The sequence below is a fragment of the Botrytis cinerea genome, chromosome 11, assembly GCF_000143535.2.
Source record: "Botrytis cinerea B05.10 chromosome 11, complete sequence".
In the NCBI taxonomy this organism is placed as follows: domain Eukaryota; kingdom Fungi; phylum Ascomycota; class Leotiomycetes; order Helotiales; family Sclerotiniaceae; genus Botrytis; species Botrytis cinerea.
This window is the reverse complement of record NC_037320.1, coordinates 819,994-846,374: the sequence shown is the minus strand read 5'-3', so window position 1 is coordinate 846,374 and position 26,381 is coordinate 819,994. Positions and strand designations below refer to the sequence as shown.

At 41.7% G+C, this 26,381-nt stretch overlaps 7 protein-coding genes across 7 annotated transcripts; 4 read left to right on the top strand and 3 right to left on the bottom strand.

Moving 5' to 3' along the window:
- Positions 1-27: 27 nt before the first annotated feature.
- Positions 28-1,350, bottom strand: BCIN_11g02480 (hypothetical protein). Its single transcript, XM_001556686.2, has one exon. It carries the CDS (start codon positions 1,315-1,317, stop codon positions 94-96), a length of 1,224 nt encoding a protein of 407 aa, XP_001556736.1. The 5' UTR covers positions 1,318-1,350; the 3' UTR covers positions 28-93.
- Positions 1,351-2,131: 781 nt separating this feature from the next.
- Positions 2,132-3,266, top strand: BCIN_11g02470 (hypothetical protein). Its single transcript, XM_024695898.1, has one exon. The coding sequence runs from the start codon at positions 2,544-2,546 to the stop codon at positions 3,078-3,080; it is 537 nt and encodes a 178-aa protein (XP_024551700.1). The 5' UTR covers positions 2,132-2,543; the 3' UTR covers positions 3,081-3,266.
- Positions 3,267-7,540: 4,274 nt separating this feature from the next.
- Positions 7,541-8,158, top strand: BCIN_11g02460 (hypothetical protein; the record flags this gene model as incomplete). Its single annotated transcript, XM_001556681.1, has 2 exons — positions 7,541-7,826; positions 7,884-8,158. The coding sequence occupies 2 exons, from the start codon at positions 7,541-7,543 to the stop codon at positions 8,156-8,158; spliced, it is 561 nt and encodes a 186-aa protein (XP_001556731.1).
- A 728-nt stretch (positions 8,159-8,886) lies between these two features.
- BCIN_11g02450 (hypothetical protein) lies at positions 8,887-13,355 on the bottom strand. Its single transcript, XM_024695897.1, has 3 exons — positions 12,244-13,355; positions 11,559-12,188; positions 8,887-11,496 (listed from the first exon to the last, which is right to left on the bottom strand). The coding sequence occupies exons 1-3, from the start codon at positions 13,218-13,220 to the stop codon at positions 9,639-9,641; spliced, it is 3,465 nt and encodes a 1,154-aa protein (XP_024551699.1). The 5' UTR covers positions 13,221-13,355; the 3' UTR covers positions 8,887-9,638.
- A 2,870-nt stretch (positions 13,356-16,225) lies between these two features.
- On the bottom strand, positions 16,226-20,043 carry BCIN_11g02440 (hypothetical protein). Its single transcript, XM_001556678.2, has 3 exons — positions 19,345-20,043; positions 18,019-19,260; positions 16,226-17,962 (listed from the first exon to the last, which is right to left on the bottom strand). The coding sequence occupies exons 1-3, from the start codon at positions 19,649-19,651 to the stop codon at positions 16,665-16,667; spliced, it is 2,847 nt and encodes a 948-aa protein (XP_001556728.2). The 5' UTR covers positions 19,652-20,043; the 3' UTR covers positions 16,226-16,664.
- Positions 20,044-20,838: 795 nt separating this feature from the next.
- BCIN_11g02430 (hypothetical protein) lies at positions 20,839-22,522 on the top strand. Its single transcript, XM_001556676.2, has one exon. It carries the CDS (start codon positions 21,072-21,074, stop codon positions 22,332-22,334), a length of 1,263 nt encoding a protein of 420 aa, XP_001556726.1. The 5' UTR covers positions 20,839-21,071; the 3' UTR covers positions 22,335-22,522.
- A 1,133-nt stretch (positions 22,523-23,655) lies between these two features.
- Positions 23,656-25,566, top strand: BCIN_11g02420 (hypothetical protein). The gene is made up of 2 exons (XM_001556675.2): positions 23,656-23,846; positions 24,142-25,566. Exons 1-2 carry the CDS (start codon positions 23,813-23,815, stop codon positions 25,122-25,124), a joined length of 1,017 nt encoding a protein of 338 aa, XP_001556725.1. The 5' UTR covers positions 23,656-23,812; the 3' UTR covers positions 25,125-25,566.
- The last annotated feature ends 815 nt before the right edge of the window (positions 25,567-26,381 follow it).

Genomic DNA, 26,381 nt, shown 5'->3' with positions numbered 1-26,381 from the left:
AAGAGCAGAAGTATCACCGTTTCATTTTGAACTAATTTCAAATCCACGATGTTAAAGTCTCACTTTCGAGATCACTTAAACCCATTAGTTGTGTCATAAATCTGAGGATTGAGGTTCTTCCATGTCAAGCTGCCAATCATAGTCTCCCTTGCCACCCTTCCCATTCCCGGTACTTCTTCTGTTCCTCATTTGAAGCCTTTTCCTCATTCCCCCAGGATACTCAATTTGAGTTGTTCTATGAACTTTGTCGGGCTCATTATTGTGATCCTTCATCTCTAACAAGCAAAGTTGCACATCTTCATCCTCAGTCAAGTTAAGCTTCTTCGCTAGCTTACTGATCACTTGCGCCGATGAATTCGAGGATCGTTTTAAAATCGGAACTGCGTCAAAGAACACATCTTTCAAAGACTTTTGATAGTCAGGAACTAGCTCATCCCTCCCACAGTCACTAACAAGACCACGCATTCCATATACGAAATCTCGAGGCTCTGTAGCAATCAAACTATCCAGACAGATATCCATACATTGGCCTAGCCGAAAGCGCCACCCTCTTTGTGCCCAGTATCTGAGCGTAGTGATATGTCGGATCGCCAAAGTTTCCTTAACTGTATCGTTCCAGTCATCTCCATGGTCCCTAGATCTCCCCAGATTCTTGAAAGCTTCATCGAAGGTATCACCAGAAATTTTCTTACTACCACAGCATACTAAGTATTCTCGACCGAGGCATATCTCTTGCATCATCCAGACTCGGTGCCAGTATGATCTTTGACACAAGGCAAGGAGTGCTGCGCGCCAAGACTTACGAGTTCGGTCCTGAGATTCTGGAATTTGTCTTTCTCCCCCACGGGTAGTTTCTATTATCTCCAAAATCTCTAGTGCAAGATCACTATCATCTTTCGCAGGGCCTAGCCAGAGAATGACTCTTTTTGCTCTCTTATAAATGGTTTGCATGATGCGTACCTGGCGATTTCTCTCCAGATGATTGGACTGATTAATGCATAGAGCATCGATCCACAAGAACCGATCTTTATCCACAAATCTTAGTTGAATGAGGGCATCGTACAGGTTCTTTCGAATCCGAAACTCGCAATTATTCACCAGAATTATAGGGTCGTCGTTACTAGCTTCTTTCCACTCATATGACAGTGCTTCATATTTTATTGTACTCGAGGGATCTTTCAGGTCTGTGTGGAGGATCGAACTTTCAATGGGAGAATTGCCAGAACCCCCACTTAAGATAAGAATTCGAATTGCGGTTGGTTGGTCGAGATCTAGAGGTTGATATTCAAATCTGGGCACGGGATGTTTGTCGGTCATAATGAACCTTCTATATGGCTCAGAATCTACATCGTGTGTAAAATATAGAATTGATGAGCTAAGTAACTCGAACTTCACGTGTGTGAATTCTTATCGCTAAATCAAGATAGACGCATACGCGTATGTTTCTGCGGCTATGCCGATAACGATCATTTGGACAATACACTAAAAATAGATTTATTCAAGATTGTATAATGGAGTTTAAACACTTACTTATATTTATTTCTACGAATTCATCAAGTCAAGATTCGTGCCTTATTAATTCTAGAAAGAATTTGGAAATGAAAAAGAGAGTTGCGTAATTAATCTTCCATAAAACAAAGAACGACATGACTACCCGGCTCTCAATCAAGAGAGGCTTCTTGGTCAGTCTACCTGAGACTATGCACAAGTTCACTGATTCTAATTTCTGAAAGACGCAAGATAGCAAGTTTGTTCCTTGCATCTGTAAAACGAAAGCGGGACTGTTAGATCTTCGTTGAACATTTGCCCAAATACAAAAATCAGCAAAATCGTGCCGTATGTGTGGAGTTTTCGAGCAACTTATTCTAGCAATGGTCGTCGATGTAAAACTTTGTCAAACACCAATTCCTAAACCTGAACGTACTGAGACACTCGAAAATTTGATCGTCTTAATCGGCGAGAATTATGGGACGAATCCATCATGGCACCTCTCCGTTGAACTAGAACCAGCTCGTGTTTTTCCCGAAAATTTTGATATGAAATTGCTCAGAGACTCAGCAGAGAACTCTAATTTTACAATAGAGGGTTGTGGGTTCCCTGCAGCTATTGCTTTCGGGTCATAAACAAGTGCCAAGCTCGGGTTTAAAAATATTGAACAGTGGCTTCATCAATGTGTCACACACCACGAATGCGGAACCACAAGCTTTTATCAGTTGCCGACAAGGCTACTTGATCTGCATGGTGACCAAGTTCGAGTCATTGAAACTAAAGGGGTTGAAAGCCCATATGTTTGTCTGATTTACCGTTGGGGTGGCTATAAAGAAAAGCGTCTACTTAGCACAAGCAAAACCCTTCATACCCATCTGAAAGCCATATTATGGGACGAGCTTCCCAAAACGTTTCAGAATGCTGTTATCATATGTCGCCGTCTGAAAATCTACTACTTATGGATTGATGCATTGTGCATTTTACAAGAGTGCCCCGGCTTAACAGCAGCTCAAGTTACAGAGACCAAGAAAGATTTTGCAAGAGAGAACACAGCAATGGCAAACATTTATCAGAATAGCTATCTCACTATATCTGCTGATATTTCCACCAGTATGAATAGTGGAATATTTTCCTTTTCTTCGAATAAATATCACGCGATTCAGGTTGTCGACGATAACAGTAACAATGTTACTCTTTACGGCCAAAGTACTGACTTGGAACATGGCCGCAAACCAACAACCCTCGAAGAACGAGGCTGGAATTTTCAAGAGTCTTCCCTTCCACATAGAGTTCTGTACTATGGTGAATCCGATATTACGTGGAGGTGTCAGCAACTCAACTCTTGTGAGTGTGGGTATTCTAATCATACTAATGTCATTTTAGACAATATCAAACACTCTAGAGAAGCTTTTTCTCGAAGAACAAGAGTCACATCCCAAAATCTAGAGAACTTTCTCGCGTGGTGGAGTAGGATAGTCTATTACTATATGCCTAGAGACTTAACCAACGAAAATTACAAGCTACCTGCTCTTTCTGGACTAGCACAGATCTATCACAGAAAAACGGGCGATAGCTACCTCACAGGTCTTTGAAGGAATTTAATTCTCCATGATCTATGCTGGTATAATTGCCATAACTTTAATCTAAGAATTGATAGGTTCTACGGACCTTATAGAGGTCATAGATCCACGCAATATCGTGCTCCATCTTGGTCTTGGGCATCTATCGAGACATCTCCAGAAACCTCCTGTGGCCATTGGCCATTAGGAGAACGTGAATATCATCCAATATTCCCTCATTGTACTCAGCAAACTGCTTGTACAATATACAATGCTACGTGTGAGCTAGAAACATCCGACCCAACTGGGAGGGTGCGAAATGGCTACATTGAGTTAGGAGTGAGCCTTGAAATTGCCAAGATTGTTCATAGCCGAGGGGTACGCAATTGGGACTACCCTTGGAGTGTCAAAACCACGAGGGAAGAGATTGAACCGCAAATATGCTGTCTGGATTGTGAATTGAAGGATGACAATATAACCTTAGGAGACGAGATCTATTGTGCACCTATCCTGGAAGCATTGAGGACAAATTGTTCAGAAAGAGGCTGTTTGATGATAAAACATTTGGAAGGACAGCAGTATCGACGGGTAGGCTTCTGTGTCTTGGTAAAGTGAAGATCTAACATAAGTGAGGAAGAACAATTCAATATTCGTAAAGATTGAGATGATCGATACGATCCGCAGACATATGTAGCTGCTACAGAGCATATCAACAAGGTTTGCAGTCATGCATTACAATTTGATCCAAATAATTGTGATAGAATTACTATAATATAGCAGATGAAGAAATTTAGAGTATTATATTTCATTACATTGGGAATAATATCTCACTAAATAGATATTATGCGCGAGAGTACGTAATGATTAGTATTCATAGGTCTTCTTTATACAATTTAGAATAGCAATCTATCTTATTATTTTCTACTTGATCATCTACATTCTCTAATATATATTTATCACGTTGATGATATCATCATAAGAATATTGAAGATAATACACTACTATAATTCATACTATTATAATATGACGTAAGATTTTAAAAGCTACAACTATATAACTTTCTCGGCGATTTGCATAGTAATTTTCAATTTGAATCAACACATCACTATGTCGGTTTCTTTTTCGGTTTAACGAGTGTATCCGCTTGCTCCTTCTCCAAAATATGGCCTTTTTCGTTCAAGGTACGCAAGCAAGCAATTGCGTGCACACAGCGGAGGGCAAGCTTTTTCACCATGATTTTTCCAGAAGAGTAGATCTTTTTCTTCGACAGCACATACCTGACTGTTTGATATCAAACAACGTGGCAAGTGATTGTGCAATTACAATTTCTAATATTTCGCATACACAGACTTTTGATCATCTTGAATTTCTCAAGGTGAATAACGTATTTCCGTTTTGCCGCTCAGTTTAGTCCGATCAGGTTAGGCCCTTATTAGTTCCCATCGAAATCCCACAAATCTTTCGCTTTCACAGACGCTTTACGACAAAAATCTGCGAAAACAATTCGAGGCCTTGTATCAAAGATTTTCTTCATTTAATCCAGATAAAGTAACCGAGTTCGAGGGTAAATTGAGTTTGCGAAACGAAGTAACCAAAAGGAAGGATGTATATGTGCATCTTTTGGAGGTAGATGCTAGAAATTTTTGACAAAACATTCGGGTTTGATGAAATAGTAGTATCATCGAGTTATTGTGTCTTTTTCTCTCTAAGTAATTCCATTTTATCGCTTGTCTCCCGTCATTTTTCTCATATACTACTTTCCGCTCGTTTGGAATTTTATTCGTCACTGCGGTTTGACGAAGTTTTCCTCGGAGATTGCAGTGCTTCTCAATTTCAGACCACCACCATATTCCACAGCGTTTTTATTATCTTCCTTTACATATTTCTCGAGATTCTACCAAGTGCTTATTGTTATGAATCGTGCTTTGCCATCTGGTAAATGGGAATTCATCATAGCTTTAGCAAGGTTATGATTTAAATTTCTCGTTCAATGATTCTGGATTCGCTCCCTTTCTTACCGAACGAATCTAAAACATAATAGAATAATGATAGTTTCATCTTTCAAGATTTCTTGCCCTTCGCCCATCACATGTAATAGTGATGCTTTGTCGTAGAATTTTGAATCTTCTTCTCGACTTCTGGATTTATTTGAAGCGGCCCTTCAACCGAAGCATCCAAGCACTTTGCACGTCGTTACTGCCTAATGATTGTTTACTTCTGCATTATGCTACCATATCTCCGTCTGATATGTGCTCTCCATTTTGTCTTGTTGGATGGGGTCTTGGGCCAGTTTCGTATTATGCGACATATGAAGTAGGTATACATCCTGAACCCATAACTTACCGTGGGTCAGGTTCTGCAAAATTGTAGCAGAGGCTATTCCGTATTTCTATGATATTCAGTCAGATTCTTTTGTTCTTAAATCCTTGGGTTGATTGTCACACACTTCGATCTTCATCTTTGAGACAGCGAAAAAATTAAAATCGTGTGTCAATACCCGCGGTGTTTCGAATAGTCGTGTCTGGAAAGTTAGTTCGAATCTTGAAGTTTTGAAAAGTGTGTGGCATGTTGAAAATGCATGGCTTGGCTTACTCAATGTCTTAGTCTGAAATTCTTCAATTGCTTGACGAGTTGAACTAGATTCAAGACTTTATGCAGGTGCTAATCAACAGCAAATTTCTTCACAAGTGAGTTTTATTTGAGAATTTTATCGTATTCTAGAAAATTACAGACAATTTTCTATGTATTTGTGGTCTCTCTCAAAGAGATAGATGAATCTGAGTGATCACTCCCACAAAATTGAGGAAAGTGCAATCATGCCATATCTCGCCGCCCCTGTGTACCTACCATCAGCCCAAGCTTGGTATCCCATTTCCGTAACTTATCGTAATGAAATATTGTCCCTGAACAAACAAAAAAGTCAACATAGATTCAAATTGACCTTTTATTTTGCATATGCTCATAGGGAAATCACAACATGCGACTCAACGTCTCCTTCTCAATTCTTACTCCATATTTAGAAACATGCTTGAATGTTATCGAGCACATCCACACTCTATATTCAAGGTCGATTTAGACTGCAACCGATTTGTAATACGACAAATCAAATCGACGTGAAATTATGCCTTCGGGTTTGTGCTGTTGTGTGAATTTTAGTAGAACAATTCGAGTAGATTCTGGTTTTCATGAAAACGATTTCTGTAGAACATGTGCAATTGATATCTTCAAAATCTCGTTCTAAGCTCGATTGAAGCTGTTAAATCAATCTTAAGTGTATTGTTGCTGAATCTATATCATCTTTCCTTCTCTTCACTTCGCGGACTCCTCGGAAGCTCGGAAGTCTAGTTGGTAATGGCATTATACTTGAAACGAACAATAGATAATAATTAAACATTCTGTGTTTAAATTGGAAGCGCCAAAAGTATTTTTTTTCCATCCGCCGCAGCTTAATGAATGCTATTAAACCCTGATGAAGATGACGGGAGTTTTGGCAACGTTTGATTGAAGCAGTGGTTGAGCGTGGTTATCGAACTAAATAACCTTATTGTACAAGCGTAGAATATAGGCTCATGTACTAGCCACGCTAATCGCTTTCGCGAATGATGTACACTAGTCAATAGACTAGACACTCTTCAAGTGAAGGGATGTGCCCAGTAATACACAGTCAGTCACCTAACTCTAATCGATACAGTAAAGTGTAGATGCTCAAGCCTGTTTATAATGGCTCTCTGAAGAGTGCAGCGATGAGAAGACGAAGTCGCGAGTCAATGAAGTTCCATCTAGAATCAAATCCTCGCTAACCTTGATTTTAAGTTTTTAGTGGTATGTGGGGTGCTTTAGCGATGTGGTAGGTGCAGGCCGCATCAACTAGGTTTAGCCTCTCGAATTAATGACACATCATATTAAATTTCTCTGATTCTACGAGTCAAAGTGTAAAGGGATTTTTTTAATGCATACCATTAGCGACTAGTACATGCTATTTTAGGAAATCGAATGATAATAGTACAAATACATGTGAGAGAAAGTCGGATATCGGGATAGGGTTACTGTTCTGAGCTTTTAAGCAATAGTATTGTACAAGAGATTGCTGTACATAGTCTTGATGCAATTATCCATGATTCACATCCGCATAACACAGCCGATCACCAAACACAACCCTTCATAGTCGACCCAAGCACAGACCACCATTGCCATATTGCTCTCAATCACCTGGATTGGGAGTTCAAATACTGACAGATCATGCTTATGAACCATTTTGATTCTGAACACCAACTCTGCTGTCGTCCTATCCATTCAACTAGAAAATGATTAACTCCTTATCTGGATTCCGCTTCGTTGATAGGAACCACCCACATTTTGAGAAATTCAGTTATCAGCAACAAAGGTCTTGTTCGTGATGTCGTGGTTTGTAAGGACGGACCTAGCTGTCATGTTCCTCAAAATCCATCTTAGAATTTATGATCTTCATTCTCAGCTTGTTATTGAGCCTTAGAATGAAGCCCGTCCCAGATAACTACGGCATTGTCAAAACAGCTGTCGGGGAAACAAGACTGCAGCCAATTCCAACCCCACAACTTCGGGATGATTACATTCTTGTTAAAACAATTGCCGCCGCAATAAGTCCCACAGATTGGCAAACGGTAGATGAACAATCTAGTCCAACAACTAAGGGGCCTACGCTCTTGGGATGTGATTTTGTGGGGATCGTGGTTGAGATTGGGAAGGATGTGAAGAAAGAATGCAAGAAGGGGGATAGAATTGAGGGGATGATCCATGGAGGTTTGCTTTTCTTCTAACGATAAAAAACACTTGTAGAAAGTACTGACATCAACACAGGTAATGACATCGAGCTTGAAGATGGAACATTCGCAAAATATATTTTAGTCAAAGGCAATATTGCATTTCACATTCTAGAGAATTTCAGTTTCGAAGAAGCTCAATCGTTTGGTGTTAAAATCACCACTATTGTGTTGGGCTTCTACAAATATTTGTCTTTACCTCTCTTGACTTTTCCGCTGCCCATGCCAAGTTCTGAGCGCAAGTTGCCCATCTTGATTTATGGAGGAAGCCCAGCAACTGGAACCTTAGCTGTTCAATTTGCCAAGTTGTGAGTTCTGTATTCCTAATTGCTATTCATTGATACCTGACGGATACTATGAGAGATCTGGGCTGCAAGTAATCACTACGTCGTGTCGAAAAACGTTGCGCGGTTAAAAAGCTTAGACGCGGATCATGCTTTAGATTATGTAAGAGGAGATAGGTTTTGATTTGTGGACTTCTTTGAACAAGTCCCAGCTTTGTTCGAAGACTGAATTGATATCTGAAAATTTTGAAACCCAAGATAGCATTCTAATATCATCCAGCATGATTCCAACTACGGAGCCGAAATTATCTCACTTACTCAAAACAAACTTCACCACGTCTTCGATATAATAGCCACCCAATCCACCCCTCAAATATGTGCCAATGCATGTTCCAGATTCGGCAACAATCTGTACCTAAATCTCATGGGGATTGAAATGCCTGGAGATGATTTTAGGAATATTCTCTTTCTTGGATACTTGGTTACTGGCGAAGAGAATAGGATTGAAGGAGCAATATGGCCAGCTGCACCTGGAATTTTTGAACTCGAGAGAAGAGCTTTTATACTATTGGAAAGATTGTTAGAGAATGGGCTTGTTAGAAATCACCCGGTAAATATAATACATGGCGGCTTAAAGGGGATATTAGAATGAATGAGAGAGATGAAAGAGGGCAAGGTAAGTGGAGAGAAGTTAATTCATAAGGTTGGGGAGCCTTGAGACATAATTTATGGATGATTATGTCTTTGGAATGAATTACTGGTGTTATCTCAACGTTCCGGTAGATAAATTAAGACTTCAGTGAACTTCCCACAACATATCATCTGGGTGGAAGTACTTATAGCTTTATACGCAAGTGAATCTGGTGATTATGAATGCACATCTTAAGGAAAATCTTGGTCGTTAGTGCAACACAAAGTCGATGCTCCAAGTAATGTGGACATCGGCCATACACACCTTTTCTTTGACTTGCCAAATCTTCATCTCAAGAATAAACCATTGAAAATTCCTCCTATAACTGGAATTTTCGCAAGTTCATGTGGAAATCTCTAATTTCTTGGTATGTAAAATTTCGAAATGACACATGCGAGTTCTTTCATGAATTCCGAACACATCAGTTCTTTCATGGTCTTGGATAGCTATTAATCTTTTATCTCTGGTCAATTTTTCTCTTTGATTCAATGCAGAAGTATGAGCATAACCGGCAATACATAATGATTGATAGTTATGATTTCCGAACATCGAGTGATGATATGGCTCCAAGTCTCTTTTATAAAAAACACCATTTGCAAAGGGTGAATTCATTCAATTCTTTAAGAAAGTGAAGTTTGATCATCTTGCACATGGGGTAGGGGTATGGAAACCTTGAAATTTGATTCCTTCCTAAAACTTAAAAAGAATTCAGCATATGATTATTTCTTGGATAGTGGGAGTCCCTTCGGTATTCGATGCCGGCTTGGACCATTTCAATCTGAAACCATGGGTGAATAACTCACCGCTTAATGGGTATCTAAGCATCGGCAAATAACCTCCAAATATCTTCCATGATTTGATCTTGTAATGCCATATTCAGAAGTTCGATATTGAATATCAAATGCTCCAATTCTTGTTTTTCGTGCGCTTTCCAAGCTTGATCTAATGCAGTAAGGCCATTTTTATTCACAATGGAAGGATCTGCACCTTGTGATAAAAGAATTTTTACACACTCGTTCGCATCCATTTCGAACGCAAACTCAGCTGCAAGACTCAAGGCAGTATCTCCTTTCATATTCTGTGCATTAATAGGCGTACCAGCATTGATGAATAATAATAGCAGATCGGCCGCATCATACTGATACACCGTAATAAAATGCAACGCTGTCCAGCGATAATTGTCGGTCGCCGCTACATCCAGGCCCTTTCCGATTAGATGTTCAAGAGTACTGTTAAATTTTTCTGTAGAGGGCCGCGGAACCCCAGTGTTTCGGTTTTCGGGGTGGCCCATAACAAGACGATGTATAAGGGTAACCCCCGAAGGAGTTCTCGCCATAATATCTGAGCCATAGGAACATAGAGCATCTACAATGGTGATATTGCATCTTGATACAGCAATTTCTAAAAGTGAATAATTCTGATCATCTAGGATGCGTGCGCCTCCAAGGATATCAAACTCTCCTCTGTTTCTATAGGAGGGATGCGGTGTCCATTTCTCGCGCTTCCGAGAAGCTCCGTAATTCAGTAAAAGCTTGACCATTTCTTCGAGATCGTACCGAACAGCTATACGAAGGAGACAGGCACAACGCAATTCTTTTCGAGATTCCAGCGTTGTGGGATCGTTGACATTTATCATACCACAGTCAAGCAGAGTCTTTACGACATTGGTACGGGAGGCAAAGATAGCTCTCTCAATACTCTTCATTAATATCTCGTGTCTGGAGCTGCCTTCTGCATAGTGACCATTGTCTCTACTAAGGAATTGCCTGACAATCATGTCGAATCCCCTCTCAGCTGCACATACCAATGGGTAAGTTGTGGTGGAACTGTAGTCAAAAGGAAAACCAACTTGTGAAATAGGCTCATTCCAAACGACACGTTTGTATGGCAACAAAGTCATGATAATTGGCATCAATCCGTATATACAGGATATGCTCAGGATAGATGGAGGGGTTTTCTTATCAAAATTGTACCATTTGATCTGAAAATATCTCTCTCTCATTCTATGCTCTTCAGTGGCTTTGAGCCACTGCATATATGATGCACTATAGCCTTCATCCAAATCGTTCCCAATAAACTCCTTCAAAAATTCGCTAGTCACCTCATCGCGCTGCGCTAATTGGCAATGCTCTGGCCAGTTGACATATGCATATGATGTAAATTCCATGTTCTGTCGAGTAATCTTGTCTGCTTGCTCTCCGAAAATGATGGTATGGCGAGATCCGTATAAGAAGACGTAGAGACATCGATTCATCATGAATAATTCTGTGGATTGAATGCTGAAACAATCTCTTGGGGCACATTTTTCCAGAAATTCTCGAACCGAAAGATGTGCAAAGCGTAGAATCCCTTCTCCTTCATCAAAGATTATAAGGTTGCAGCAAACATCTAGTAACTCTTCAACTGTAGAGGCCAGGATTTCGTTTGTGTCGATGTCAACAATGACTGCAGCGATCATCTCTTCCTGACTGAGTTTTCGCCTCGTGCTTAACAACACCTGTAATGTCCTGATGGCGACTTTCTGACTTGGCTCTTCCGAATTCATAATATCTTGATAGACAAGATGATAAGATTCCTCAAGTGATTTTGGGAGCTTTCTGAGAACACTATCAATGTCTCTTTTGACCTTAACCTGCCTACACAATTGCTGTATTTGCAAGCTTACCCATCGAAACCTTTTTAAAGTTATATCATATCAGTAAACAAGATATTTTTCAATAAAGGCGGAGAAACCTACATTCCCTGAGATCCTTCAATAAGAACTTGAGTTATTTTTTGCTCTATTTCCTTCTTTTCTTTAGGCATGAGTTTTCCTTTGACGATTTTTTTCTTCTCAATTGCTTCGGAAACTTCCTTCTTGACGTAATCCTCGATATCTTTGGAAATATGGCTAGGTTGAATCGAGATGCATGGTGACTCTTCAAGTTGACTGACTATGTCATAGTCTCTCCTGCTCGAAATGAAAACTTTTACAACATTGGCAGATTCATCAATGATAGTTTTCAAGGATTCAATAAGGTTGAATCTCTCATTAGGATTGCATTCATCCAGTGCATCGATCACCACATAGAAAGGATCTACTTGAAGTATTTCAAGAAGCACTTCGGTAGTCTCATCTAAGCTCAAGCGCTCCTGAGGAGGGAGTCCTCGGTTATCTTTTTTCAAATTCTTGTAGACCTCAACAACAGGCTTTCTGATTGGAAGGTTAGCGGTATTTGATGACACTTGCTCTAAAATACTCCGTAGAACTTCTTCGGGGTTGGCTCTTTCAGGCTCTGCAGTGTTACGAGAACAATAGAAATATGCAACCGGAGCCGCAGTTCCCATGCTAGAAGCCTCCTGACAAAGACTTTCGATCACAGCGGACCTGCAAATGCTGTCAAAACTCTGATTGTGTTGATATATCAATTGGTGTTACCTACGTCAAGACGCTTTTCCCACAACCGGCCATTCCATTGAGCCACAGCAAAGACGATGCACTTGAATGCTTCCACTGAATATAGTCTGTCGAGTTTAGAAGCCATTCGCAGGAGCCTTCAAGGCGCTCACTTCGCTTCAATTTGTGATGCTTTCGGTACGGTATTGTTGAGAGCCATCTCAATAAAGTCTCGCGCTCTTGGAGCTGTAGAGAATCTTGGTAGTCCTGCAAAATTGTTGCGCTTCGCACGATTGGCTGTTCAAATTTTCGAATGATATTCTCGAATTGACGGATATGTTGAGCGTCAATCAATTTGGTACAATCTGTAACTCGTTGATATTTGACCCATACTATTTCCAAACCATCTTGTAATTTATTTGAAGGCAATTTAATTGCTGATATTAATCGACTTGGCGTGCTTTTTCGATATATTTGAATCGCATGCGATTCAAACGTCAAAATTGCCACATAAAGTTCCAGCAAGGCTTCATCAAAGCCTGTATCGTCACCAGCAGATTGTGAGTACAGATCTTCGAGCACCTTACACTGAGCGATCAGCTTTGAGATTTGTTCCAGTCCTTCAATTAAAACCCCAAACGAATGACTATCTTCAACTGCAATCGTAAGAAGCAATCGCACCGCTGCCCAAGGGAGAGCTGCATGGCCAGGATCGTAACTAACGATTATATCTCCGATATCCTTTACTTTATTCACCCAAATAAGTATCTTTTCGAAGAGATCTCGGATAATCATCGTTGTGCCATTATTCTTTTTGTATTTACATGCTTTTTGTATGCATACTTCTTTTTTCTTGGTAGCAAGATTGTGAATGTCTTGAAGAATGTCCAAATAATCCGTTCGAGTGGGGTCTAATTTGATCTCATTTGCATCTTCCTTCTTGAGTGATTCCCACGCTTTGTGCCATCGATGTTCGGCCACTGTGCGCTGCCGCATCGCGGGGGTTGAAGATGGGCTAGCCATCTCTCTATAGACAAGTATGCAGTATGTATATATTCGTAAGTTATATGGAAAGTATGATAGAACTTTTTTGGTTATTTTCCATGTTGTTGTTTCTGTGGGGCTTGGTTTGGTGGCCAAAATAACCCTTTGATTATCCGGAGGGGGCTGAAAGACTCCTTGGCCAATGATCAACCTTGCCGATTGATTCCACGCAGTTTTCCAATGATAACAGTCCAAATGAGAGTCAAAGTCACAGGGGGAGGGGCTACGTATGATCTGCTGACTATTAGCCCAGTTACCGTAGCTTGACAGCAAGCTCCACCACACGTCTCCACCCTGATTGTCAATTTGGATGTTTTTGATTGATTGTTTGAACAAATTGACATCTCCTCCCAGTGCTAAGCTATATAAGACCGCTAACATGAAAATCACTTTTCTGTAAAGTTTATGCTTAATTTTATATGGCGTTAGCTCGAGTTGTTCTACACAGTTTCTCCAAATATATAAACCGTTATTGATTTGATTCATTTGAACCCGCATTATATTATATATACACTAGATACACCAGAGGGCTCTTAGAGCTGTTTTCATGGGACATTTTCATGTATGATGTATTTCTCTGTTTCATAATAATAGTAACCGTCATGTTGTGAATAGCATAATCCCGTAATGTGACTGTAATGCGACTGATATAACTGCCAACAACCCGAGAACTGACTTCTGTCATTAGCCAATCGGAGGCCAGAAACTTCCAAATCGGGCGCCTCTTCCTCTTCCTCTTCCAATTGGCACAACTTAAGATTAGCCCCTCAGAATTCCAAAATGAGTTCGAAAGATGCATTACGAACAGCCTGGCTCCCTCCTCTCCTTATTTGGGCACTGCAGGAGTTTCAATACATTAGGCTCTCTAAAGTTCATGCTACATATTTTCAAATCAAAAGCAGGTTTAAAACTCGATTTTTTATTTATCGTTGTCTCGATTTTAGTTCGATATCAACCGAGTTATGTATACCAATGCTCAAGACAATTCAATACACCAACCACCACAATCACTACAATGCCTATATGTTTTTCTATATCAGCGAAATTGAACACGATATAGCTCAGCAGGATAACAAATTTTAATTCTTAGAATTGACGCCTCAACGCCGATAAAATAAACTGCTCAATACCACCGAAATCGCCACCAACTCTTTTGTATACATCAGTATATTCTACAGACAAGGCAACATCGCCGAAGCATCGATCCAGAGGTCTTATGGGCGCAAGGAACAAGCATAAATTAAACAAGTACTACAATACCAGATGTAAACACAAAATCCTCGACTACGAGCAATAGATATCCCATTTCTGCTATACCTGAGTGATCATTTTTCCAGACGATGTAACGATTAAGACCATAACCCAAAACCTTAGCATTCTCACAGCTGGTTCTTCGCTACTTATCTCCTCACAAGCTACGATGTTAATCGACACAAAGCGTACCAAACTCTCTCAACCTCTCAAAAGACTCAAATACAATCCAAATCCACACAAACACAACAATTCTCCTGACCACAAGCCCTTTACCCATTCTCCTCTTCTGTTCCATCTCTCTCATCACCTATATTTCCCTCCTCTTACACAACCACAACATCCCTCCAGAGTCTAGTCCGCACTCCCACCCCAGAAAACTTTGATTTATCTCCTCCACCATCCCCAAGCAATCTCACGCCAAGTCAAAACCATATAGTACATTCACCTCCCCTCCCCTTCATTCAACTCCAAAGAAAATTAAACAAACTTGACCTCAAATCCCCACCTCAGTCTCCACCATACAGATCCCCAACACTTGAAAAATCACAATCAAACTAAGACCAACACACCCAGCCCTCCCCAAACAGCGCAACGCAAACAGAAATAAATCTAACACCCTAAACTTACCAACCAACAAAGACACCCTACCCCCACGATCCAAGAACAGAGTCAAATGACAAGTCTAAAACAGAATGTTTATTCATAATCAATCAATCGCAGAAAAATAAGTATATAAATAAGTAAACAACCCCAGAATTCTTTCCAAGCCACTACTGGAAATCCAGAAACCCAGAGCACCTCAAAAGTACAAAGACTACCCTAGCCCTAAATATACACATCTTAACCCCCCATCCCCCATTCTATATAGCAAAAACAAAAACAAAAATAAAAAATAAAAATAACCAAATCAGACCAAACGACAACCTAACCCTAACCCTAACCCTCACCCTTAAATCATATAATCACATGCTTACAAGATTCTATCAATAAAGCACAGTTATAGTCAAATTACCTAATACAAACAAGTATGAACAAAAATCTTGATTTATTTATTCATCGATATGTGCTCTTATATAGAAACAGCAATATATATACATTCCCTCGTCCAACAACCCGAACGGATGACTAACATAAGAGAATCGAATGGATCGATAGATATGAATTGATATAATAGTACAACTTGACTCGACGCTCAATTCTCAATTCTCAATTCTCAATTCGCAACCCTAGGTGCCACTGAAGACAGCAGAGAAAGTAAGAAAGCAAGAAAAGAACGAGAAGACAAAGAGAAAGGATACGACGAAGTAAAAACATGGATAAAATAACATACGTATAAACAAATCTCCCCATTTTTATAGTTCTCTTAATTTAAAGAAAGAATTCTGTATCTCAAAAACTTGAAACTATACATCTACCTACTTTGCTACTGGCAAAGTAGATAAATAACCGAGTATACGTCATGTCCCATATTTATGACAAGAACCGATAAAGACAGACTTGAGAGAATATAAATATACAAAGATGTGGAAGGAGACTAGAAAACTCACTCCCATCAATATACACACCATACAATAATACAATTACCAATACCAAATAAAAATCACACTTGAATTTCACAAACATAACATGAAACAATGCAGAAGGAATATTTCCACATATTAAGCAGAAAACTAAATAGTCAAAATAACTATCGAATTGATATGTTCATGACTATCCATCATCTAGTTATTTGACTACTCTCTCCGATGGATTCAGTATCCACTCTCATGTCTCTCAAAATCAATTCATGCATCCCTCCAGTCTCATACAATCATGCAATGCATCCTTATCAACCCATTCCATTCCATCCCACCCCCAACCATCATTTGAGTCGTGAAGATAACTATTTGAAAACAATGAATTTGTGTGCCTTTTAGAAGAGTGAAAACAAATCCAGCCAGCCAGCCATAATGTTGATATAAATCCAGATTTGTTGAATGTGCAATCCAGATTTGTTGCTTGTGCATCAAGTCGTTAGACAGTGAAAATAAAGAAAATAGTAAAAGCAGGAAAATGAATTTTTGGTCATAGTAACACAGTTAATTTTTAGTATGAAGATCGAATGCTTCCCCGCAAGAAAGATCAACAACAGGTACCAAAGGATGTGCAAGCTATTTTTGGCCAAATAAATTAATGTCCATAGTTGCCACCCCATCCACCACGTTGTTGGTTGTTACCGAAACCCTGGTAACCCCCATAACCTTGGTAGCCTCCATATCCACTACTCTGGTGGCCTTGGCCAGCAGCCTGGTGACTTCCAACACCTCCAAGACCACCATATTGGCTACCAGCTTGGCTACCATGGAGTCCATGTCCTTGAAGATGACTTGGGTATCCGCCATATCCACCTTGTTGAGATTGAGGTGGTGGCAAGACTGATCCAGGGGTGGCATTAGTGGCAGAACCAGGACGTCCAGCTTGGGACAAAGATGGGCTTGGACCATTGGTTGTCTTCGATTCACCAAATGGTTTCAAGTCATCACTAGCTCCTGGTTGGCTACCTTGAGTTGCATTGTAGTGTTGTCCTGAAGGATAAGCACCACGGCTAAATGCATCATGGGAACCGGCACCAAATCCACCACTTCCACCTAATGCTTGAGGGGTCTGGGACGATTGAGATGATCCAGCTCGACCATACTCGCCCAAACCTCCTCCGACTGCGGAATCGCGACCATGGAGAGAAGATCCAGCAAATCCTCCAGCAGCAGGAGTAGAAGTGTGGTCATATGGTGCACCAGGGGACATGTAACCTTGGTATGGTTGGCCATGAATGCCTCCCTTTCCACCGCCATATGGAGAACCACCGTAACCACCGTATCCTCCGGCTTGTTGGAACTGACTCATATAAGCATTGTAGTATGGGGTTTGATAGTAAGGATGACCATATGGATAGGCTCCCTGGGGTTGTTGTGAATGGCTAGGTTGAGGTTGAGTTGTTTGAGCAGCAGCACCAGTTTGTTGTTGGCTTTGAGCTACCGGGTTAGGAGTAGTGTGACCACTGTTCTGACCTTCTCCTGCTCCTGCAGTTGCATAGCGGGATTGGGATTGTTGACCAGAAGTTTCAGTTTGGGGTCCATTGTATCCACCATAAGATCTTTGAGATGATGAAGCATCTTGTTGACCTTGGCCACCTTGTTGCAAGTTGTATTGTTGCTGATAGTAACTGTTATAGTTTTGTCTTTGTGGATCAGAGGTGTAGTAAGAAGAGTAATCGTTGGGTGCAGAAGAGAATGCACCGGATTGTTGCTGTGCCTGGGATTGAGATTGACTTGGGTAACCTTCAAATGGGCTTTGCGAGCTTGGTGCTTGTTGACTGAATGCATCGTATGGCTTCTGTGGCAATGAAGACTGCTCTTGAGATCCTGGTTGTCCATATCGGCCATATTGACCCAATTGAGAGCCAGCTTGAGATCCCTGTTGAGGAGCACCTGTGAAGTAGAAAAATTAATAGCTGCTAGGTGAATATGTAGAGCGCGAAACTTACTTTGAGAAGAAGGATGAGTTTGTGGGGAAGGGAGGCCAGGGGCGGCTGTGGGATGAGTAGCAGCAGGCAGTCCTGGAGCTTGCTTTGGGGTTGGCAAGGTTTCAGAAACTGGGGCAGCTTGTTGAGGGGCGGGAGGCAAAGTAGCTCTTGGTGCTACTGGGGAATGCTGAGGTGGCTGGGCTCTAGTCTCTGGCTCTTCACGATCACCATCAACATCATCTTCGCCTGTAAGGTTGAATGCGCCGAACTGTACAGCAGCTCTGTCCACCTCACGATTTCCTGGCATGCGAACAGCTTCTTCCTGGTCGAGCACGCGGCGTTGAAAGCTTGGTGTACGGCCTGATGATCCGGTAGCCTTTAATGCAGAAGCTTGGAAACCACTAGTTGGAGCACGGGAAGCAGCTGTAGTTTGAGATGGCAATGCTGAATAAGGTGTAGAGTTTCCAGTAGCATTTCCAGGAGCATTTCTTGGGTCCCAGGAGCTTGCAGCAGTGCTTGCGGCTGTCGCACTTGGGGGTGGAACCGACTCATCTGGAACTTGTTCGAGATTCGTTTCCGTCAATTCGTCCTTCGATGGGGTAAGATTAACATTAACTTCGGGCTCAGCAGGTGACTCGACAGGTGCAATAGGTTCTGGGATTTCGACGGTTTCTGGTTCGGGAACAGGAGGTTCTGGCTCTGAAACGGCTGGAGCTTCCACAGGTTCCTCTGGCTTGGGGAGCTCTACAGGCTTTTCCACAGGTTCTGGAGCCTTCTTCGGCTTAGGTGCTGGTGCAAACATACTTGCCCAACTCTTTTTGACACCATCAGGAATAATAGTTGAAGCGGCAGTTGTAGCGGCGGCAGCAGTTGTAGAAGCAGCGTTGGTTGCTGTAGCACCCCAAGTGTTATCAGCCTCAGCAGGTTTGGAAGATTCCGCATCGGCAGGGGTATCTTTAGTGGTGTTTTCAGTAGTGGCAGCCGTATCCCAAGCGTTGGATTCAGTTGTAGGAACAGATACTTCTGCAGTTTCGTTACGTGTACCATTTGTATGCGCAACTGGAGCTCCACGAGTTCTGCCACCTCTGCCTCTATCGTTACCGCGACCGCGTCCTCTAGTACCGTCGAATCCACCTCGACCACCTCGGGACACTCTTCCAGTGTTGGTTGACTCATTAAGAGGGGCAGATGAAGTTGAATCGTGAGCTTTGGACTTAGATCGGTCTTTCTTATTTGAAACTTCTCCCCATTGTGAAATGGTGCCTTTGATGGTGAGAGGTTAGCAAACGTACTTGAAAAATACAACAAGCTTGATAAAGGCTGTTAAAAGTTGAATGAAATTCTTACCTTCCGAAATGCGCTCTACGGTACTTTCTAGATCTCCATCGGTTTCTTCGAGGGCCATAACGACATCCTCGTCTGTCCAGCCTGGAAACAATTCTTGGATAGTGCTCACTTTACTGCCATGTTTCTTCTTTAATTGAACAACTTCGCTATTATTTTGCTCAATTGATGCAGTAGTAGATGTGTTCTCGCTGGTTGCATGACCTCTTGCTCCGCCGCGACCACCAGCTCTTGATGTAAAACCTCCACGACCACCACGAGCTGAACTTCTGCCACCACGAGGCGCTGGTCTGGATTGTACCTCTGACATTTTATGAGGTTATGTGTATTTGTGTAAGCAAGAGAAAACGTAATAGGAGAAAAAGAGTTGAGAGAAATGTAGAAGATTGTTGGATGGTGGAGGGTTTTTCGTTGTATTGTGAGAGAGGAGGAATGACGCTTTAGGTTTGGGATTTTAGGTGAGGTAGGTTAAAAAAGGCACAGGGCACAGATTTAAGCTCTCCTTTTAATAAAATCGGCTTGTCGCGTCAGGTCTGTAGGATTTCCCACGAGGTTTACTTTTGCAGTAAAAGAACAAAATTGATTTTGAATATGCGAAAACAAAAGAGTTTGTTACACGATGAAAAAAACTGCAATAAAAAGGAAGAGATAATTATTTGAAGTTATTCAAATGGCCGCCAGAGAGTAAGACATGGTTGGTTTCTTTACGTTCAAATTGTGAGAAATTCCGATTCCTTTACTACAATTGAATGTTCAAAAGTTTCCTTGGCTGCGAGGTTTAGCGCAAGAGTCACGTGAAATTAGATAATAGCTTGGTTCCATGCCCTCATTTCCATGGGTCAGCGTCTGTGATTGGCTGAATCTGCCTGCCAGGGCGTCAGGCGGCGGCAAAAACAGCAAACCACGAAAGACCACAAGATCACGGCAGACGAAAAGTGCTCGGCACGAAAGAAGCACGGTAACCTGGAGACGTGGGCGTGGAAGTGGGAGGGAGAGTGGCTCAAGAATTGTACGCTGGAAGTAACTTAAGGCCGGTCTTACATTCGAATGCACTGATGTGTGTATTGATGATACTCTGTAGCACTCGATTCTATAAGTTGAGTGCAGTGTAAAGCTTCCGATCTGACAGAACGTCAAGCGTGGATCTTGTCTATCCAGACCATACATCGAAATAATGATTGACTGAATTGGCACAATAATTCGAAAGAGAAGTGAGGTCCTGCGTGCAGAATGTGGCTGAGGCTGAGGACTGGTGGGTGGGTGGCACGGGTGGGGTGGAGGCGATGATTATGAACATGCGCTGATTGCTGGTACTACATCTTGAAATCTGCGGATTATCATTATCGCAAAGATACCTAGTCACTGCTGCTGGCATACCTCAAATCCTATCATTTGACTTAGGTATATCCTCTAATTACACTATCGACCTTGCTCTTCCCCACCCGTTACAGATGTGGTAAATGAGGTGTACACACATACTGACAGTGCAAAGGTTCCTGCTGCAGAAACCGAAGGAGCTGGAGTTCACCCACTCCACCTTCACCGTTCCACCCACTTTCAACTATCCCATACTTTGAGTGTTATACTGCGAATTAAGTAATCAGAAGAGGGTTTGCGATACTACGTCGATCATTCTACCTTTACCACGAATTGCCATACAATACGCTGCATACACTGCTCTCGGGACTGCATCTGAATCAATTGTTGCTCGCAGGCTGGACCTCTTCACAATGTTTCGAACTACTCCACCGAGTCTCTTTCGTCAACTGCCCGCCCTTCTCAAATTCAAGCTTCATCAACCCCTGCCTTTGACTCAACGTGAATCTACACAATTACTCGAACTTCTCACAACATCATTCCGACAACAACTTGACTCGGAGCATGGCCCTTCGCACACGAGTAGCAATGTCGAACCAACCCAATCCAATAAACAATATCAAAATGGCAGGCCCCGGCGTCTCTCAGATGCTGGCCATAAGCACACCGATCGACATATCAAATCCATTCTCACAAACCCCCTTTTCAACCAACGAACGCAACAAAGAGGTGAGCCTGGATCTACACAGGATCCAATGGATACATTCGACAGGGCTGTTGGGCGCGGAATGATGACTCTAAACTATGCAAAAGCAATTTTGATAGCCAAAAAGAAACAGCTTCAATCCTCGCACGAAACGTTGGAAGAAAGTATGAAGAAGTCAGGCGCCGGTCTCAAAATCTTGAAGTGGTTGACGTCAAGTGGTATAAACCAGAACATTGAGTTCTTGTTGCAGGATCAAAAATTTGCAATTCTACTCTTTGAATTCATGCGTGCAGAAGGCTATGAAGAAGTATTTTGGGAGTGGATAAGCAAAGCCATCCATAGTACCAACGCTGCAGAATTTGAATTTCGTGGTGTGGCTCAACTCCTATCTAAAATTGTTACACTTACGGCCAGGCTCGAAGCATCGTTTAATGATTCAATCGCTATTCTGCTTCGAATCACAAATATGGCCAAAGACTTGCGCTTCGAAAAGGTTCACAGTCTTCTCACAGAACCTGGACAGCATGTATTTCACTTAATCGTCGAGTCCTCTCGACAAGTGCGAGCAGCCACTTCATTAGAAGCTTTCAAGATATTCCAACAAATTCTGCCAAATTTCAGCATCCACGATGTTGATCTGCACACTTTAGATTTGTATTCCCCATACCATCGATCCGCAGATTATTTCTTAGAATTCCTTCGACAACAACATTCTTCGAAGGATTCAGAAAGCGAGGATCTTGTGCGACCATTTGAAAAAAATGAGGCGAAGAAGATGGTCTCAATATCTCTGATGGCAGCCAAAATCTTACTTGAGCAGAATCGGGTCAATGATGCAACTTGGGTAATGGAGTATCTGCGCACAAACTATCCTAAATTATTAGGAATCGAAGCAGACAATCAGGAACGGAAAGGAGAAGTTGATGAGGCATCAAGTATTCAAATACTCGAGTCCTTCAGTCTAGCTTGAATCGTAGCTTGGTTTTTAGTTTGCATGATGAGCATTCTGGTGTATTTGTATGTAATTGGCGTTAATGGCTGGTTAATGAATCATTGACCAATTGATGGTTGGAGGGATAGGGAATGCATTTCGATAACGATACGTCAATGGATATAGCCTGAGACCAAAATTTAAAGTCTACATAGTAGATATAAGCAGCTCTCTCTGATGACTTGTGGAGCATTCTGGCTACTATTATGGTTCTTCCAACTCATATCGCTCTCAATTACAGTGCGAACGACCTCTTGAGCCGGAGCATAGTAGAATGCCATTGCTAACTGTTATTAGTGTACTCGTGTGGTGTATCAAACAGTCCATCGCATATTGCCCTTCATCTGCATGCCACTTCTCCATGGCAATTTGATAGACAAAGCTGGATGCACGGTGTATGATGTACTGCAGTACCGGAGGAGAAATCTGGTGATCCAAGACACGTAATGACGTTATAGCCCTCTTCATTCCTGGCCAGCATCACGTGAATAAGCGGGACCATCCATGCATTAGCGTGACGCTCTCCCCTTGCAGGTCTTGGGATCAGGTACAAACACAACTCTTCATGATAAACATCATTAATAATAACCCTCATGAAATGCATTGCGTATCAGGATCGGGCAATTGAAGTGCATGCATGTATCGTCACCGGTTCAACATTTGTTTCTGCATGTCTTGTATATCGTCAAAGTGGCACCTCAGCATTTCTCTTTTCTGCAATCCCTTCTGCAGCGACATAGATATGTGGGAATGCATCCAAGCCCTGCCATTTCCCCGCAATTCAGATCGGGTTTTGGCTGCATTGATTGCGCCTCACGCACCTAGAAGATTCTGCAGAAAACACCAGAAAAAAGCCGTAGCCGACCATGTCCGATCAAATCACATCGAGAGACAGAGGAAAGGGCAGAAAAAAGAAGAAGAAAAAGAAAGAAAAAAAAAAGGCAGCAGACACTCGTGACTCGATTGGGTATTAAATTCCTCTTGGTAAAACGATGCCGTAATCACATTCCGGGACGTCTGATTCGTTGATCGTCCCTCCCAATCCGCATCTTTTGACGTATTTGCAAGTTTAGGTAATTCCCAAAAGGTTGAGAGCACATCTAAGCCCTTTCCGGTAACCTCTGCCTCTACGGTAACCCGGAACGAACCTTGAAAATCCGTGCAAAAGCTTGTAGGTAGTACCAGTACCCGAGAGAGCTTGCAAGCTCGGAGCGTCATATTGCACATATTTACTTTGCTTTGCTTTTCAACGTCAACTCTCACTTATTTTTTCCGTTTCTCTTGTCGCAACACTCCAATTGATACCATATTTTCTACTTGATTGTTCCATTTGAATCGCGAGAATCGATTGAAGAGAACGCCGAATTTGGTTTGATATTTTCATCTCGGGTAACTGAGTTACATTGGAAAATCTGAAGATTCTCGAAAAGCACGGAAACACGAGAAGTTTGGAAAAGATGGCTGATAATAAGATCGAAGAAGGTGATAAAGGTATGTTGAGATCTATCTCTTATTTTCCATCGAATAGAGAGAAGAACTCTGGATTTCAATATCTGAACGCTTCTCGATTCACACAAAAACATTCCCCTCACAAACACCATTTCCATTCTCACAAGCTTTGCGCTCCGAGATTCCTTCTACTTTCTCAACCTCACTCCACTTCACTTCACATCACTCCTCCCCCATTACTTAGCTTGCGCATTATTCTCAATTCGCACTATCTTTACAATGGCGCTCTTCAACTTCCCTCGGCTCAATTTCACACGACTAACAAATCTTCGTACAGTTTCCTGGAGTTGGGGCGGCGCAAATCCAGATGGAACCGCTGCAGAAGTAAAGGCTGGTGAAGTCTCAGTTACAAGTCATCGCGGAAATGAAATCAAGAAGACGGGAGACGAGGAGAATCCAGCAGTGCATATTGAGAGAAGTGGGAATGATGTGGTGAAGTTGGCTAGTGAGTTGAAGGTGGAAGATAAGGGTGAAGAGAGTAAGGAAGGAGAGGAGAGTAAGGAGGGAGAGGAGAATAAGGAGGGAGAGAAACCCAAGGAGGAAGAGGAAACTAAGGAGGAAGACAACGCCAATGAATCAAAGGAGACCAAGGAGGACACCAAGGAAGACACCAATGGCGAAGTTGAGGATGGAGAGAAGATGGATGAAACCAATGGTGAAGCCAAGGATGAAGATAAAAAGGATGAGACCAATGGCGATTCAAAGGATGAAGTCAATGGTGATTCAAAGGACGAGACCAACGGCGAAGCAAAGGTCGCAGAGGAGAAGGCCGAGACCAATGGTGAATCCAAGGATGAAGAGATGACGAATGAAACCAATGTTCCAGACGAAAAGGTTGAATCCGAGGAAGAAAATAAGAAAGAAGAGGATGTTGAGATGAAGGATGGTGAAGACAAGGTCGAAGAAAAGACCACCGAGGAGAAGCCTGAAGAAAAGTCTGAAGAAAAGTCTGTCAAGGCGGACGAGAAGAAAGATTCAAATGACAAAGAAGATACACCCGAAGCCAAACCAAAAGCCGGCAACAAGCGCAAAGCGGATGAATTGGATGACGAAGCAGAGAGCCCAGAAGAGAACAGTACCAAGAAACAAAAGACCAACGCTACTTCCAATGGCAATGCTGATGGTACTGACTCAAAGAAGAAGCCCGGTAGACCAAAGGGTGCATCCAATGGTACACCTGCTAAGAGAGAAAAGAAGATTCCAGCTGTTGGTCAAGCTCAACGAAAAACAAGAAGTCAAGCCCGCAAAGAATCTGTTTAGGTCGTTCAAAGAATTACATTCTCTCTGTCTAGGGGGATGATGGAATTCTCAATTATTGAAGACATTTCAAACCATGAGAATCTATTGTGGAGCGAATGACGAACATTATTTCTTTCAATTGGAAATTTCTGATATAACATTTGGATGCGTTTTCGGATAATCATCCACCAGATCGAATCCTTTAGGTTATACGGAGACTTTATGGCGGTGGGTTTTAGTTGTTGTTTTTACATTTTTGCGCTTTGTATATTATCATGGGAAGGGAAAGCTACAGAGATTTATTCATTCTCTGGACTGAAATTATTTGATATGGATTGAGCGGGGGATGAGAGACGGGAGATGGGAAATGACGAATTGATGGAAAGGAAATGCGATGCAATGCAAAAGTGGAGCCAGCTATCAATAGGAAACCCAACGAATATGCAGAGTGAAATGATTAGCAGATATGAAATGCAATTTTTTTTTCCGTGGCATCTTTGTTGTAAGTTGCTGAGTACCAGACGAGGACTTTGTGATTTGGGGTTGGTGACATGATATGGTTTGTAATGTGATGTGATACTTTTGAGTGAGGTGAGACACAATGAGTGATAAGTGAGGTTGGATGGGGTAATGATCACATCACACTCTCGCTTTGAATCGAATCTTGAATCACGTTGGTTGATTGGGTTTGAAACATTGCATTGTGTGTATGGTATGGTTTTGTATGATGGGTAGATTGGCGTGTGGATTGACGGGTCTGTGGATTGATGGGTTTGTGATATAAGTTTGTTGTTAGATGGGTAGATGGGTAATAAGAATAATAATAAGAATAAGAATAAGAATATTAAATGGTTGAATTATTAGATGGGTTTGGGTTTGGGTTTGGGTTTGAGTTTGAGGTTTATTATTGGAGGTTTATTATTGGAGGTTATTTGGTGAGTGAGTGAGTGAGTGAGTGGGTGGCTGGGTGGGTGGATGGATGGTTATTAGTATCTATCTTTATATGGGATAGGTAACTTTTTTTGTATGTGTTATTAGGTATTTTTGTGGATTTATGTCCTGTGTGGTGTGTGGTGTGTGGTATATTTTTATATGGTATGTGTGAGAGGGATAGGTGAGAGGCATTTTTGTACTATATATACTAATAATAAGTAATAAATGGTTATTGTTTGGTGGATTGTTTGATCGATTGTTTTTATGGGGGGTTGATGGGTTGATGGGTTTGGATGAGGAGGTTAATGAATGGATGAATGGATGGGGAATTAATGGTGTTATGCG

What these genes read in the sequence shown, in the direction of transcription:
- BCIN_11g02440 (XM_001556678.2), bottom strand. Translation starts at nt 19,651, where the DNA reads ATGTCAGAGGTACAATCCAGACCAGCGCCTCGTGGTGGCAGAAGTTCA. An exon ending in CGTAGAGCGCATTTCGGAAG is followed by an intron (nt 19,261 to 19,344) that starts GTAAGAATTTCA and finishes TCACCATCAAAG; the next exon opens with GCACCATTTCACAATGGGGA. An exon ending in AACTCATCCTTCTTCTCAAA is followed by an intron (nt 17,963 to 18,018) that starts GTAAGTTTCGCG and finishes TCTACTTCACAG; the next exon opens with GTGCTCCTCAACAGGGATCT.
- BCIN_11g02470 (XM_024695898.1), top strand. Translation starts at nt 2,544, where the DNA reads ATGGCAAACATTTATCAGAATAGCTATCTCACTATATCTGCTGATATT.
- BCIN_11g02450 (XM_024695897.1), bottom strand. Translation starts at nt 13,220, where the DNA reads ATGGCTAGCCCATCTTCAACCCCCGCGATGCGGCAGCGCACAGTGGCC. An exon ending in TGTGGGAAAAGCGTCTTGAC is followed by an intron (nt 12,189 to 12,243) that starts GTAGGTAACACC and finishes CAGCATTTGCAG; the next exon opens with GTCCGCTGTGATCGAAAGTC. An exon ending in ATTGAAGGATCTCAGGGAAT is followed by an intron (nt 11,497 to 11,558) that starts GTAGGTTTCTCC and finishes AACTTTAAAAAG; the next exon opens with GTTTCGATGGGTAAGCTTGC.
- BCIN_11g02420 (XM_001556675.2), top strand. Translation starts at nt 23,813, where the DNA reads ATGGCTGATAATAAGATCGAAGAAGGTGATAAAG. An exon ending in GATCGAAGAAGGTGATAAAG is followed by an intron (nt 23,847 to 24,141) that starts GTATGTTGAGAT and finishes ATCTTCGTACAG; the next exon opens with TTTCCTGGAGTTGGGGCGGC.
- BCIN_11g02480 (XM_001556686.2), bottom strand. Translation starts at nt 1,317, where the DNA reads ATGACCGACAAACATCCCGTGCCCAGATTTGAATATCAACCTCTAGAT.
- BCIN_11g02430 (XM_001556676.2), top strand. Translation starts at nt 21,072, where the DNA reads ATGTTTCGAACTACTCCACCGAGTCTCTTTCGTCAACTGCCCGCCCTT.